General features: G+C 35.0%; 3 protein-coding genes across 4 annotated transcripts; 2 read left to right on the forward strand and 1 right to left on the reverse strand.

Annotated features, from left to right (window-relative positions):
* Positions 1-3,599: 3,599 nt before the first annotated feature.
* Positions 3,600-5,609, forward strand: LOC145034426 (protein trichome birefringence-like 23). Its single transcript, XM_078982833.1, has 3 exons — positions 3,600-3,923; positions 4,237-4,529; positions 4,643-5,609. The coding sequence occupies exons 1-3, from the start codon at positions 3,695-3,697 to the stop codon at positions 5,414-5,416; spliced, it is 1,296 nt and encodes a 431-aa protein (XP_078838959.1). The 5' UTR covers positions 3,600-3,694; the 3' UTR covers positions 5,417-5,609.
* Positions 5,610-6,041: 432 nt separating this feature from the next.
* On the forward strand, positions 6,042-8,770 carry LOC145034427 (high mobility group B protein 13-like). Its single transcript, XM_078982835.1, has 7 exons — positions 6,042-6,544; positions 6,981-7,103; positions 7,208-7,485; positions 7,646-7,751; positions 7,842-8,078; positions 8,143-8,252; positions 8,387-8,770. The coding sequence occupies exons 1-7, from the start codon at positions 6,110-6,112 to the stop codon at positions 8,595-8,597; spliced, it is 1,500 nt and encodes a 499-aa protein (XP_078838961.1). The 5' UTR covers positions 6,042-6,109; the 3' UTR covers positions 8,598-8,770.
* Positions 8,771-10,258: 1,488 nt separating this feature from the next.
* On the reverse strand, positions 10,259-14,183 carry LOC145034428 (uncharacterized). Of its 2 annotated transcripts, none has more exons than XM_078982836.1 (8): positions 13,828-14,183; positions 13,221-13,282; positions 12,941-13,073; positions 12,748-12,820; positions 12,495-12,560; positions 12,149-12,379; positions 10,832-10,927; positions 10,259-10,748 (listed from the first exon to the last, which is right to left on the reverse strand). In XM_078982836.1, the coding sequence occupies exons 1-8, from the start codon at positions 14,004-14,006 to the stop codon at positions 10,599-10,601; spliced, it is 990 nt and encodes a 329-aa protein (XP_078838962.1). In that variant the 5' UTR covers positions 14,007-14,183; the 3' UTR covers positions 10,259-10,598. The 2 variants fall into 2 exon arrangements, with proteins under 2 accessions (XP_078838962.1, XP_078838963.1); XM_078982837.1 differs by having other exon boundaries at positions 10,613-10,748; positions 10,840-10,927; positions 13,828-14,181.
* Between the last annotated feature and the right edge of the window lie 481 nt (positions 14,184-14,664).

Below are 14,664 nucleotides of genomic sequence, written 5' to 3' on the forward strand. Positions count from 1 at the left end.
ATAGAAAACAATCCTAGACTCTGATACCACTGTTGGGTTTTGAGCACTATAACACTTCCTAAGTGCACTTGCAACATTAAATGCTTTGAATCTATGTTTTCTCTCATTATACATGCATTTTCTTTTTCCAAAGCATTCACCCTAGCTAGCATACAGTTGAAGCTATATAGTTAAATATAGTTTGGATGCTTACTTCTTGAGTAGGGTAGAGTTCTTGACATTTGAAATCTTAAGCACCTCAAGTGTGATGCCTCTAATGGTTCACAAACACCAATATGCAAAACGAGGATCTAAGAGAATAAGTTACTTGTATCAATTGTAGGTGCAACCGATTTGGTATATGGAGGGTTCTATTTATAGTTGTGGCAAATGTTAAGGTTACACTTTGTAAACCCAATTGATCCATGACCTTCCACATTCCTATGCTACATGGGTTTAACCTCAATGGACTATCCATGGGTTATATTATTGGTTTAGCCCATCTACATAATCATGGATCACTTAGCTCATACTATAAGAATCATTTATTTACACAATCAATCCCTCCATATTTAATTAGTCTTTTTTGACCACAAAATTAATTCCAAATTAATTCTTGGACAATACTAATTAATTAACCATATTAATATATTATACTTATAATATATTAATAAATCATAAATAACCTTATTCTCAAAAAACCATCTTATCAAATTGCACTGGTGAAGGCAACCCAAAAGGACCATGATACTATCGGGTTAAGTACATACCCGTTATAGTTATGGGCTTAGACACCAAATCCAACACAAGGTATCTTGGCCTTCCACACAAAGCAGGACCGCCTCAACCTACCACCTAATATGTCAACATATAAATCAAATAAGAAATCAAGCAAGAACATAAGCACATGTAACTACCTATATTGGTCTACATTTCTAATAGCTCATTACCACATGGGCCTCATATGGTACTCTACGTCACCACTGACATATCACTGATGAATGTATAACTATATGTAATCAGAGGTGAGATAGACAGTCGAACATGTGATCCCACTCTAGAGCCACAACCAAACAAGGAAGAAGCAAGAAAGCCTAGATCAAGAGTTCTCAGGCTATCCTACATGACTACATACAACCCTTAGACCACTCAACTAGATGATCACCTACCTCCTGATACTCTAACCAGCATACTACTACTCATATATCCTAACATATAAGGATATTTATTGTAACACATAGTATGGTAAGGAAACTCATGTGAATCAAAGACCCAAGGAAACACAATAACGCCCTTAATCCCTATACCGATTGCACCTGCAAACCAACTAGCACCAAACATAGATAGATTCTTAATCAATAGCCTAGTTCCTTTAATTTTGACCAAAAGCTAAACTGGTCAAAATTCAACGGTCAACTAGGTCAATGCTCACCACGATATAGAGATCCCACATCGTGGGCATGCCAGGACAATATAGTCACGAAGTATAGATCCACCACGTCATGGCAAGCCCATTGCCACATCATGGGAACCAGTAGATTGTCATATTCTTCATTAAGAGCTTAATCCTTACAAATCTAGACTCATAACTTCAGATGTAGTCCTTTTCAATGACTTAAAGGATAAAGTTTACAACTTTATGTATTAGGACTCCACCACAAGGCAAGATCTACACTTTTAAATCCAATAAGTACTTAATAAGGCCAAATATTGAAGATGGACACAAAGTAACTCCAACCATGACTCTTTTCTCAATTATCAGAAGCTTATAGACAACAAGAGGACCATAACAAGCTCTAAAGTTCCTCAAACTCCAAGATCATCCATGGAAGGGAACAAAACCACCCAAAATAACCCTAAATTTGAATCTAGAAGAATAACTTCCAATGTATGAACTTTAGACCTCAAGTAGTTCAGAAATCATAAGGAAATGATGGATCCAAACCACCTCCTTGCTTCCTTGCACCAAAGTGAACTTGCTTATTCCTTAAGATCGACCAAAATCAAAATACTAAGCTCCAAATCAAGAAAATAGAATCTCAAGCATGCATGGAGGCTAGGGTTTCATGTTGAGGGGTTGGAGGCTGAAGAGGATGCCTTAATCCTTGAGAATCGGTGCTTTAATATGGAGAAAACCCTAAATATTGTGGGATTGGGCTGCTCAGCTGCCATGTCGTGGCCTTCCTCTTGCCACATCATGGCGACCATCCAAAATGTGCATTCTTGAAATTAGTATGCCATGTCATGGCACAAGGGTTTACCCAAAAACCTTACATTTGATCCTTCTGAGTCCTCAATTGATCTATTCTAGAAAACGGGTGTTACAAGTTTACTCAATTAAGGTGTTAGCATATTATTGATGTGGGATCTCATTAAACATCTCGGTGAAAATAGCAAAAAAATACGAAAAAAACATTTTTGGTAAGTTTAGTATCATATGTATTATGGGTAATTGGATTGCAAAAGCGCCAAATTAGATTCTAGATTATGATTATATATGAGTCATATAGTGTAGAGTTTACACTTGTATAATGAAAGTTTGACCTGGATTATATTAATAATGTTAGTTAAGGGCGTTACTCTTAGGGCCAACACCTTATAGGGTTACAAAGTAAAGGTCATTGCATCAGTACTGGATAAGTGTATTTTCACACTACAAGTTTAGTTGAAAATGTTGGAATAGAAGTGTTAATACTCATATAAGTCAATAATCTGGTACATGCTACCAAGGTTAGCCATTGATGGAGTCAACTACAATAATTATTGAGAAGGGGTTACTTGTTGTCGAGGGTTCGTTACATTTTATTGTTATATATTAGAGTTACATATCTATAATAGGTTGAAGCAATTTTGTTTAAATAGATGTTGGGAAAAGGGTATTGGTGTTGAATATATGAGCCTTGTGACATATGCATAACTTGTCAGTGGATGAATTGAAATGTGCATATTGTCGAGGTGTTGTGTTTAACACGTATAGATGATGGTTGAATCAAATTTTGACGTATTTGGTTTTTGTTTATGGTTTAATTTATTAGAATGAAAAATAATTTATAGTATAGATAGAAAGAATTGGTGTTTGCAGTGTGGAAATGTGTTATATAGTTGGTTAGTATTTTTAGGTAAATTTTTTATTTTTTTAAGATCCTTCAATGGTCTTGAGACCATCTCGTCTTTCCCTCTTTCCTCTGTGATCACTCATAGCGAGCTCCACCCTACAATACACCACCACCACAAGACATGGGGGTGGTGTTCACTCATAGGCATGCCCACCAAATCATCCTTACACGCCTTAGGTAGCCACCATACTATATGGTCTAAAGAGTGGATAGGAAAGAGTAAGGGGGCTCATAATAATTTAAAATCTTAAATTATATAAAAATAAGAAAAAGAAAAAAAAATATGGGTAAATTGTCATTTTACAAGCATTTGAGAAATGGTTTTAAGGTGTGGAACCATGCATTCAATTTAAAACCATATTAAAATTGAGAAGTTTGACTAGAATTTAAATAGGTGTAAACCATGGACCAAAAGTGACAATCTACTCTTAGTTTTATTAAAAGTTAAAAATAAAAGAATTTTTTAATAGTCTATATACATTAAATTAAGTAGTTTTTGTATTTTAGTCAAGGAAAAGAATGTTGGTCGCCCCTCTTAAATATATGAGCTTCCTTAATTTGTGGGGAAATTGACTGTAAAGAAACTGAGTGAAGTTGTAATGAAGCAAAATTGGTGGAGGTCAGCTTATAATCACTGGGTTTTCAAGTTAGGGATTTTGATTTTATTAGTGGGTTTTGGATTCAGATTTCATTTATCACAATCGTCCAGTGTGATTCCCAATGTTTCTGATAATAATCTTGGTATTCCTTTTGTGACGAAGAATGAAAAGCCGATTCCTTCAGATTTTGCTGAATCTCCCAAGGTTTTAAACCAAAGTTATCCTAAAGGTATCCATTTCGTACTTGTATATTGTCATTCATTTCTATTATGGATTTGAATCGAGATTTTAGTTTTCTGTAGTTTCGATCTACAATTACTTGTATTCAATTCCTGCAATGGTCACTGGCTAAGATTTGTATTAATGTAATAAATACGAGGCTCATATTTTTTCTATTTACACAATTATATCATATCCCAGAATAAATCTGGATGCAGATATCTGTTCATGTTCAACCATATCCATACTTTAAACGTGTTTTTTTTTAAAAAAAAATACAAACTTTCTGGGACTGAATGTGTTTCCTGGAAATTGTTGCGAAGACGATGATGAGTCAGAAAAGTGCGATATTTTCCATGGTGAATGGAAACCGAATTCGGGAGGAGCACCATACACCAATAACACCTGCAGATGGATTGAAAGTGATCAAAATTGTATCGGAAATGGTAGGCCGGACACCGGGTATCTTCACTGGAGGTGGAGTCCCAAAGCTTGTGAATTGCCTCCTTTTGATGCCAAGAAATTTCTTGAAATGATGAGAGGTAAAACGTGGGGTTTTATTGGCGACTCCATAACTCGGAATCATCTTCAATCCTTCATTTGTCTTCTGTCTCAGGTAAAGCTTTCTTGATATTTAGTTTTGAAATCAAGAACAAGTTTATTATATGGTTTCATATGAACAGTTATGGTCTCTGGTGTAAGTTTCTGTGTCTTGTTTCCTTTAATCAGGTAGAAGATGCCGTTGAACTTTTCCATGATAAAGATTACAAAAACCGGAAATGGCATTTTCCATCCTACAATCTTACAGTATCGGTTATCTGGTCTCCTTTTCTTGCAAAAGCCGAGACTTTTGAAGATAAAAACCATATTCCGTCCTCTGAAATACAACTCCACATTGACATTCTTGACAAAATTTGGACCCAACAATTTGACACATGGGATTACGTCTTGTTCTCCTCTGGTAAATGGTTTGTAAGAACAGCGATCTACTATGAAAACAATACCATTCTCGGCTGCCATGGCTGTGAGGGAAAGAACTACACCGATCTTGGTTTCAATTTTGCTTACCAGAAAGTCATAAAGAATCTTTTTGATTTCATTATGAATTCAAACAAACAGAGTACGATTATTTTCAGAACATCAACTCCAGATCACTTTGAAAACGGGCCATGGTCAAATGGCGGGACTTGTGATAGAAGGGTGCCAGCTAAAGAAGGTGAGTTTGAGTTGGGAATATTGAATAGAATCCTACGAGAGGTTGAATTGCCAGAATTTGCAAAAGCTAAAGCTCGAGCTTCTGAAAAGGGGAAGAAATTGAAACTTCTTGATGTGATGCCTCTTTCGTTGGTGAGACCAGATGGGCATCCAGGTGCATATAGACATTTTTACCCTTTTGCAAAAGATAAGAAAGCTAAAGTTCAGTATGATTGTTTGCATTGGTGTTTGCCTGGACCAATTGATCAGTGGAATGATTTGTTGATGAAGTTGGTGGTAGATGATTGATGTTGGAGGGATTCCAGTTTGATATTAAAACCAAATTTTCATTTTTTTTTTTTTTTTTTTGATGTCTTGGTTACGTAAAAATACCAAGGGAATACGTGAATTTGTTGAAATGAAAATCCAGGAAAATATTTAATAGCAAAAGCCAAAAAGTATGTAGAAAGTTTATGTAATAACACAACTGATTTGAGTGTAATGGAAACTATAACGACCTTGAATCTCTAGAAGTATTGGTTTATGGGCATATTAAATTATTGATGACTTGACATATCAATTTAAAATGGACATATCAATTATTGTTGCAACGCCCCCTACGTCTGTATAAAAATTTAAGTTAAAATTTTGAAATGTCAAAAAGAATTAAATGATTCCTCCGATATTTAAGTTTTTTAATATCTTTTTTTTTTTTTTAATTGAACCTCTTTTTAATAGCTTTTTTTTAATTGAACTTACTAAATGGAAAGCTCCTCGACGCTAAAATTTTCAAACTATTCTTTTTTTTTTTTTGTTTTTTTGGACATTAAATTATTAACCGGAAATGGAAAGTTGTTCAACGGTAAGATTTTCAAATCTAGGCAAATCATTCCGAATTCCAAAAGATAACCGTTAGAAAGTCACCATAAATCCCTCAATCACTACACAGTGCACAAACCAACAAAATATCCTCCTCTTTGCTCTGCAAATTCAAATACCCAAATGGCCGACGTCGCCACCGCGATTCCCATCGTTATTCCGACAAAGAAGAGAACCAGAAAGCCACTGCACCCCAAAAACTCTTCACAGAATGAATCTAACATTGTCGCCGGAGCTATATCTCAGCCACCATTGGCGTTTGATCACATTTTTGCCGGCAAAGAGAACTCCGACAGCCTTTCTCAACACAAATCTCCAAAGATCAAGAAATCAGGAAAAGGGAAAAATCATCCGAAACCCGAAGCAACATCAATTTCATTTGAGAAAGAGTTGCAGGAAATGCAAGAGAAACTTCAAAAGATGACGCTTGAGAAGCAACAAGCAGAGGATCTTTTGAAACTGAAGGAGCAAGAACTCGAGTCACATAACAGAGAGCAAGAGAAAGTTAAAATGGAGCTCAAGAAGTTGAAGAAGTTGAAAGAATTCAAACCCACCATGGTATGTCATTAACTTTTCTGAAACTTCCATCAATCAGGGTTTTCGATAAATAAGTGATTTCAACCAAGAGAATACATTATTTTCTGCTTGCAAAATCTTGATTTTAAGTTTGCGAAAGTTTATATAATCGATGGAAGTACTTGATCCTGGCGCTAGGGTTTCCATCTTGAATTGGGAATTACTGGGAAATTCAGAATTAGGTTCTTGATTATCTGTTCTACATTTATAATGAAGTATGTGTGTTGATTCTTGATTTTGAAAGCTCTTGATTCTGAAACTAGGGTTGAATCTTGAACGAGTACTGTTGTGAAACGTAGAAACAGGTTTTAACATATATTTGTTTCACATCTTTAATAATCTGTGTGCTTGATTCTTGGTTCTAGTCTTTGAGAAACTTGATCACCACTTATGAAAGTTCTTGATGATTTGTTCTCAGACACTGCCCGTTTTGCACTCGTCGAAAGACAAAGATCAAGTGAAGAAGAAGAAGAAAGGTTGCACAGATACTAAAAAGCCAGCAACTCCCTACATCATGTGGTGTAAAGATCATTGGACTGAGGCAAGCAACAATCCTTTTTCTTTAATTTCATCTTATAAAATGTTAGTAAAGCCTCTAAGCTTCGATAAATTGATAACATCATGGGGTTTTTATGATTTTTACAGGTCAAGAAAGAAAATCCAGAAGCAGAGTTCAGTGAAGTCGCAAACATTTTGGGGGCGAAATGGAAGACACTCACCCCCGAAGAGAAGAAGCCGTACGAAGAGAAGTATCAAATTGAGAAAGCGGCTTATTCAAAAATTATGGATAATGAGAAAAGAGAAAGTGAAGCTATGAAGCTTTTGGAAGAAGAACAGAAACAGAAGACAGCTATGGAGTTGCTTGAACAATACATGCAGTTCAAACAAGAAGCAGAAAAAGAGGGAGATAACAAAAAGAGCAAGTAATTATCAAGTCCTTTCTTTGATACCCATTTTAAGATTTATGGCAAAAATCATGTTCTTTGATACCCTTTTCAAGATTTAAAGCAAAAATCAAGTTTTTTAGTAACTCTGTTCTCGAGGATTATTATTATGATTTATGGATTTCTTTTCTGCGTACAGGAAGGAGAAAGATCCATTGAAGCCAAAGCGACCAGAGTCTGCGTATTTCTTGTTTATGAAAGAGAAAAGAACTGCTCTGATTGCAGAAAGCAAGAGTATGGTGGAGGTAATTTGAGTTTAAAAGATCAATTTAGTCAAAATTGTTTGTGTGTTTGTTTTTTTATGAAGAACTAATTAATGAGTTTGGTGTTGGTAGATTGCTAAAATCTGTGGAGAAGAATGGAAGAACATGACAGACAAGCAAAAAGCAGGGTATGAAAAAGTGGCAAAGAAGAAGAACAAGCAATATACACAAGAAATGGAGGTGTACAAGCAGAATAAAGAAGAGGAAGCTGAAAATGCTAAGAAGGAAGAAGATGAGCTTTTGAAGGTTCTAAAGCAGGAAGCTTTACAATTGCTTAAAAAGAAAGAGAAAACAGAAACCATCATTAAGGTTTGTGTCCCTAGCTTTTGCTGAGTTAGTTTTGGCATTTGTTTAATTGGGCCTTATTTTTTAGAAAACAAAGGAAGAGAAGACTAAGAAGAAGGAAGAGAAGAAGAACAAGAACAAGAAGAACGTTGATCCTAACAAGCCCAAGCGTCCTCCATCTTCTTTTCTTCTTTTCAGGTAACTTTTTTAGGTACCCATTTCAAGATTTGAAACAAAGATCAAGTTCTTTGATGACCATTTTAGGATTTGAAGCAAAATAAGTTGTTTGATACTCAATTCAAATCAATAATCATGTGTTTAACATGAATCAGCAAAGAGGCAAGGAAGGATTTGTCAAAAGAAAAGGCAGGAGGAATCAGCAATTCCCAAATGACTGCTCTGATTTCCGTGAAGTGGAAGGAATTGAGAGAAGAAGATAAGCAGAAATGGAATGATGAGGCTGCGGAAGCCATGGAAGCTTACAAGAAGGATATGGAAGAGTATAACAAGAATGCAGTAGAGATCCCTAACAACGATAACTAGCACTAATGGCCTCTCATGTTCAACTTGTTCTGTTGAACATCTATTGCCAAAGGTGACTTGAGTTGACAATCCAAATTAGCTTTTCTATGATGTCTTTACTCTAGCAACATATTGGAATTTCTTTCATTTCATTTGCTTCCGTTGTCCCTAGAGGTGAAGTTTTCATTGGCAAATTCTGATGAGTCGTTAGATTAATAGAATGAAAATAGAACTTCACAAAAAGAATTGTTTAAAATCCTTTACATTTTGCATTTGAGAAGTTGATCACAATTAGTTGGTCCTTGATGTTAATTGTGAAAAAACGAAAATGACAAAACAAGGGCATTTTTGCATGTCATTCGACACAAAAACGACAAAATGGATCAAACCTGAGAGTTCCTCGTAAAGAATTTCTCGTATTTTATATCGAAAATAAGTTTTGAAATCTTCTTAACCATAACTATCCATTTCACATTAGCTTCAAATTGGCTATGACAAGTAAATTACTCGCAATGTTTAATGTGAAGGTTTGCATGTAACAAATTTGGTGTGATGTAACGCAAATCGCTTGGAATTGTTTTCTTTTTGCTTTCATAGATTGTTTTTCATTCCTTTGTGAGAAATTAGTTTCTAAAGTTATTTAGAAAATATGACAATTTAAAAGCAATGAACAACTTCACAGCTAGTCACTGTGAAATTGTTTACTTGCATTTTTGCAAATAAAGTTGTTAGAGCAATTTCATTTTTTATTTTGGAACAACTAATCTACTCTTAGTGTCGTCTGTCTCCGATCGGACTTGACCTCTCAACCTTAAGGAACGACAAATTTGATCCACTATTACTGTTGGGTTAGAAATTAGCAATAAAAAAAATATCCGCAATGATGGACTTATGCAATGGACCAAGTTTGTAGTGGAACAATATTGCAATAATGGACTTATGCAATGATCAACAAATAATCACCAATGCCAAGAAATAGAACACCTATGTAATGATTAATTTATTTGTATCTGTAACCATCACCATTTTCTTTAATATATGCAACCTTGTGGATTGAAAGTTGAAACAATGAGGGCATTAAAGAAGATTATTGAAATGTAACAAGATGTCAAGACTACACTTGGAAGATTGTGTGAGAAAGAATATGGAACAGTTTAATCATTAGTTCTATTCAAACTTCAAAAATATGATAAATAATGATGAGATATAGGTTGCCAATGTGTTGAAGAAGATGACAAGAAAAGATGATGACTAAACTTAGGGAATAACATGATAAGACAAGTTGTTGATCATATCGACCCTATCAAAGATCCAAGATTCTGCCTATGGTGAAGATGATGACATGAGATCCATTACACGTCCATAGATTGAGGAATATGTACCTACTTCTTAGATGGATGGCAACTAGAGTGAAAGTTTGTCGAAGACTATTTATTCAAGTGCTTTTGAACGTGAACGTTTGAAGATATTTTATGTATGATGTTGGTTTGAAGATTTTTGTGCAATAAACATTTACATGGACAATACAACATTTGGAAGCACTACACAAACAACATTAATCAAGTGTTTAACATCACTCTTGTCAATTATCTTGAAAACATTTAAGATTGAGACATAGGAAAGATAAACATATGTTATTATTTTCTATACATAACTTTCTTGCCACCAAATAGTAGGTCGATTTTAGCTACTAACCCCCAAAAAATGGACATTTTGTTAAATATGAATCCCTTTTTGGGGATTCTTATGATGTTCTCTCAATTCTAAGTGTTAACTTTGATGACATGACCAATATCGGGCTAAAATGTACCGATGGCATGACCAATATTAAGAAAAAGCTAGACTCCCACTATCATTTGGTTTACATAAACAAACGCCATAAATCAATCAATGCACCTACCAAAAGCCTCAAAATCTATGTAAATGTTGTATGAAGATGCCGAAATGATATGCTCGTCTAGTCTACAACGTGTATCCATATGATACAAAAAGATGGGCTCCCATATTCTAGAAAAAGCTACACTAATCTAAAGCTATTGCTTTCTCAATTGTTGACCCTCTCCCATTTTTATCATATATTCGTTGACTAAGCTTCAGTTTTAGTATCCTTTCCGACTTATGCCTCTTTTTCAGTATCATCTCTGACTTCTTCCTAAATTTCTTCCTACTCATCTGTAGAAATTTTAATTAAAATTGTTAATTAACTTTAGAAAATAATAAATTGGCCAACAAATAATAAGTTAAATCGCACTTACTAATATACCAGTTTCAACATTTTGGCACTCTTCTTCTTCAACACTTTTGCTTTCTTGACAAAATTGAATTGCATCAACTTCTAGTTCACACGTGTTCTATTAAAATGTTGCGAGTTAGTTCTAGGTTGAGTCTTTATGTTTGCACAAGTTTTAGGTTGCATGTGTTTATTCAAATTGTTGCCTTCTCTACTATTTATTTTATACACTCAATCAACAAACTAATGCCAAAAATCAACCTCGAAATCTTCGTAGAACTACATGAATGGCAATCCCAGTTATCTTTTTTTTTTTTTTTTTTTTTTTTAAATATTTGGCACTTGTGGCTCAACTTTTTAGCCACGTATTCAAGTTTATCTTTTTTTTAGTATTTTGGTTGGTTGTTTTTATGCCACTTTTTGCAAAAGAGAAAGTAATACACGCCAAATTTACGTTCCACTAATTATTATATAATATAACATATGTGGCTTCTTTACTAAACCATAAGATGACGAAAGAATCAAACCACTACTGTAAGGCACTCACTAACAAAAATATAAAAATAAGAATCCAATTCCAGTTTTGCAAAACGGGAATCCAATTCCCATTGCAGATCATATCCCTATAAATACATATGCCACTGTGTGTTTCCATGTGTGTGAGTGAGCAATCAATCAAGATTCAAACCATTAGAAAAACAAAAACACTAATGGCTTCAATCCAATGCCAAAGACCAGTTGACCACACCCATGCCCAGAACCACCACCAAAAACCAAACAATCCCCAAAATGCCCCTACCCAGAACAAGTGTAACCACACCTGCTCCTGCTGTCAAACTAAAGAGAATGAACACAAATTCACCAACAAAGTCAAAGTGATGGCAAATTCAGCAAAAGGAATGGCAAATTCGGCTTACAAGAAGGTGGCTGACCAGATGCACCACCATGATCAGCCGCCAAACGCCGCCCCAAAACCGGCGGCAGGAGGAAAAAAAGAAGGATGGGACCATGACCAATTGCATACCCAAGATAGGTGATCTCAAGAAGAAAGAGAAACACTCAAAAAAGAAAGAAAACAATTGCAATTGCAAAAAAGATGGAAACAGTAGCAGCAGCAGCAGCAGTGATAGTGACAATGACAATGACAAAAAACATCTCTAAGTGTGTAACAATAACAATAACAACTGCTACTACTATTACTATCTTTCCTATGTGTTATCTACTTTAATAAATGATAAATTAACAATATAACAGAAGTTGGTAAATAATATGAGTTATAAATATTCATTAGGGAAATGAATTATGGTTGTGATGATAGAAAATGTTACTCATACAGACTTACTGTGGGTCCAGTGATCACTTTTTCATTCTTGATTCGTGAGACAAACATTGCAATGGATTCAGCAGCACGTTGTTCAGCTTCTTCATGAGTCATTCCAGTTAACTCAAGATTCTTTTTTGCAATTTGGAATGAGTGATCACCATGTTCAATCACATGCAAATCATTTAAAGATTTCAGCTTCTGCCTCACCACTTCCAAAAGTTTCAGTGGACAGAAATTATCATTGCTTCCCTACATCACACAAGAATAAAAACCAAACCTTGATGCTAAGTATCAAATTTCAAAAATAAAAGATATTAACATAGTTTTTTTTTTTTTTTTTTGAATAGTTACATTTTTGTTTTACCTGTACAAACATGATAGGAGCTGTAAGTTTCATGAGGGTTTCGTCTCGAATGGCTCCATTTTTGGCCTGCAACATTATCAATCTTTTCAAATACTATTTTACATGTGGTCTACAACAATGTCAGCATTTTGCACATTTTTTGTTTTATTGAGAATCTGTTATGGAGCAAAACTTGTAGGTCTGGATTTATAAGTAAAAGAAAATGCAATATTAAACATCCAAATAAATAAATGAAGGATTTTTAGTAGGAAACCTTTAGTGGGTATCCCAAACAAACTACAGCTAATGCCCCGATATCATTCTCTGCAGCTACCATACAACTGACTCTGCATGGAAATTAAAGAAACTCTTCTTTATCCATAAAGAGAGTAGAGGAATGTTTCTTAATTGAAAATTTTAGATGAACTTTTCATATACTCCCTCATTTCAAGTTCAGTTATCATTACCTTGAACCCAAGGATTTTCCTATTAAGATCAAAGGGTGTTCTGGGTATTTGGCTGCAACCTTTCTCACAAATTCCAAGTGAAACCCAACAAGCTTTTCTGCATCTGGTGCAGCCTTTCTTCGACCAGAAATGTCTGCAAGAAGTCTTAATCAGTTATCATAGCATTGTGCATGAATCTCATATCAAGTGTATATGAAAGGATTAAATGCATAACTTCATACTGCAGAAGGGTATCAGAATGAGAGAGAGATGTAAATGGATTAAACTACTAAGAACTCACATGGGTAGTCAAAAGTTACAACTTCTACAGGATTTAAAGCATTGGCCAACAAGGTCCTCCATCTGCATAAAACTCATGCCTGAGGTTCGATAGAAATCTTGAGGTAAGCAAAAATGAAGACCTGAGTAAACATGCCTTTTGCCTATTGGCCCTTGTAGATCTCTAATGAAATTAGCATTTCAAATTGCAAAGTTCAAATCATAGTATTTCCATGATTAGTATACTTTTGACTACAAAAATCAAACTAATCCTAGGGGATCCGATTATTAAAAGTCCCAATATGTACAGACAAATTTTAGGCGCGCTCAGACTTCCGATCTGTAAGTGTGCATTCATGGAAAGCGACGGCATGTAGCTGGAGTCGAACCATGCATTACAACACATTGGACATAATTTCAAGCTACTAACCACTAGCCAGCCCTACAATCTAATTGATGTGCATTATACAGAAAGGCCACCCTAAAGGATCCTAATTTAGCCGAAGCTGCAGGTTCGATTTTGAACTGATTTAGCAAAATTAGCGTAACACACAGAAAATGTAACTAAGTCACGTAAATTTGTGTGAAGACATATGCATATATAGCAAAAGCAAAAAGTTCAAAAAGACCTAGTCATCCACTCGGAAGTTGAAGGAGCACCAGCTCCATGAGCAAAGACGACCACCGGCGGATTATGATTATAATTATTGAACTTCACCGACGAGCTTTCAGCTCCTCTGATCATAGGGGCACATTGTTGTACTACTTGTTCGTCGCTTTCCGTCGAACGCGGTCGCTTCGAAGCCATTTTTGCTGATCAAACAGAGATAAAGCGTAGGTATAAAGTTGATTAAATTCAAATTGCTTTAGAATTTTCGGGGCGAATACGAAACCCTAACTTCTTGTCAGCTTATTTTTTCGCGCCAAATGACATCGGCTCATCTGCTGGCGCGGCCAATGGAGAGTTTCTACTTCGGCTTAAAGAGAGTATCATTTGGGTTCATGCGAAGCATAATCAAGCCCAAATATTGTTGGCATCTTTTTATTTGCTTTTCAAAATAATAAAATGATTTTTCTATATTATCGCTTAGTTGATGTCTTTTCTTTCGATGAAAAAAACCACCCTTTTATTGTTTTTAGTCCCATACTCATTAATTATTCCATCATGTCGAGTTAATCAGAATGACATTAAATATATATAAAGGGAGCATTTTGTGTCTCATTTTGTATTAGAAATATTCTGTAAAATAATATTTTTCCCACTAGGAGTGGCAAGTGGTGTGGGAGTTAGACTATGGGGTGTGCTAAAACACATTTTATTTGGGTGCTCGAGATAATAAAAGGATGAAAGCGATTGTAGGAAACTTACAAATCCTATATTAACAATAAATTGAAGAACTTATTGATGGAAACATCATTTTTTACTATATGAAAATTATTATTAATAGGTTTGAAATTTGGTTTTT

Source organism: Lactuca saligna, chromosome 3, assembly GCF_052625555.1.
Source record: "Lactuca saligna cultivar CGN05327 chromosome 3, ASM5262555v1, whole genome shotgun sequence".
NCBI lineage: Eukaryota > Viridiplantae > Streptophyta > Magnoliopsida > Asterales > Asteraceae > Lactuca > Lactuca saligna.

What these genes read in the sequence shown, in the direction of transcription:
- LOC145034426 (XM_078982833.1), top strand. Translation starts at nt 3,695, where the DNA reads ATGAAGCAAAATTGGTGGAGGTCAGCTTATAATCACTGGGTTTTCAAG. An exon ending in AAACCAAAGTTATCCTAAAG is followed by an intron (nt 3,924 to 4,236) that starts GTATCCATTTCG and finishes ATTGTTGCGAAG; the next exon opens with ACGATGATGAGTCAGAAAAG. An exon ending in TCATTTGTCTTCTGTCTCAG is followed by an intron (nt 4,530 to 4,642) that starts GTAAAGCTTTCT and finishes TCCTTTAATCAG; the next exon opens with GTAGAAGATGCCGTTGAACT.
- LOC145034427 (XM_078982835.1), top strand. Translation starts at nt 6,110, where the DNA reads ATGGCCGACGTCGCCACCGCGATTCCCATCGTTATTCCGACAAAGAAG. An exon ending in GTAAAGATCATTGGACTGAG is followed by an intron (nt 7,104 to 7,207) that starts GCAAGCAACAAT and finishes TGATTTTTACAG; the next exon opens with GTCAAGAAAGAAAATCCAGA. An exon ending in AAAGCAAGAGTATGGTGGAG is followed by an intron (nt 7,752 to 7,841) that starts GTAATTTGAGTT and finishes TGGTGTTGGTAG; the next exon opens with ATTGCTAAAATCTGTGGAGA.
- LOC145034428 (XM_078982836.1), bottom strand. Translation starts at nt 14,006, where the DNA reads ATGGCTTCGAAGCGACCGCGTTCGACGGAAAGCGACGAACAAGTAGTA. An exon ending in CTCCTATCATGTTTGTACAG is followed by an intron (nt 12,380 to 12,494) that starts GTAAAACAAAAA and finishes TGTGTGATGTAG; the next exon opens with GGAAGCAATGATAATTTCTG. An exon ending in AAGTGATCACTGGACCCACA is followed by an intron (nt 10,928 to 12,148) that starts GTAAGTCTGTAT and finishes ACATTTTAATAG; the next exon opens with AACACGTGTGAACTAGAAGT.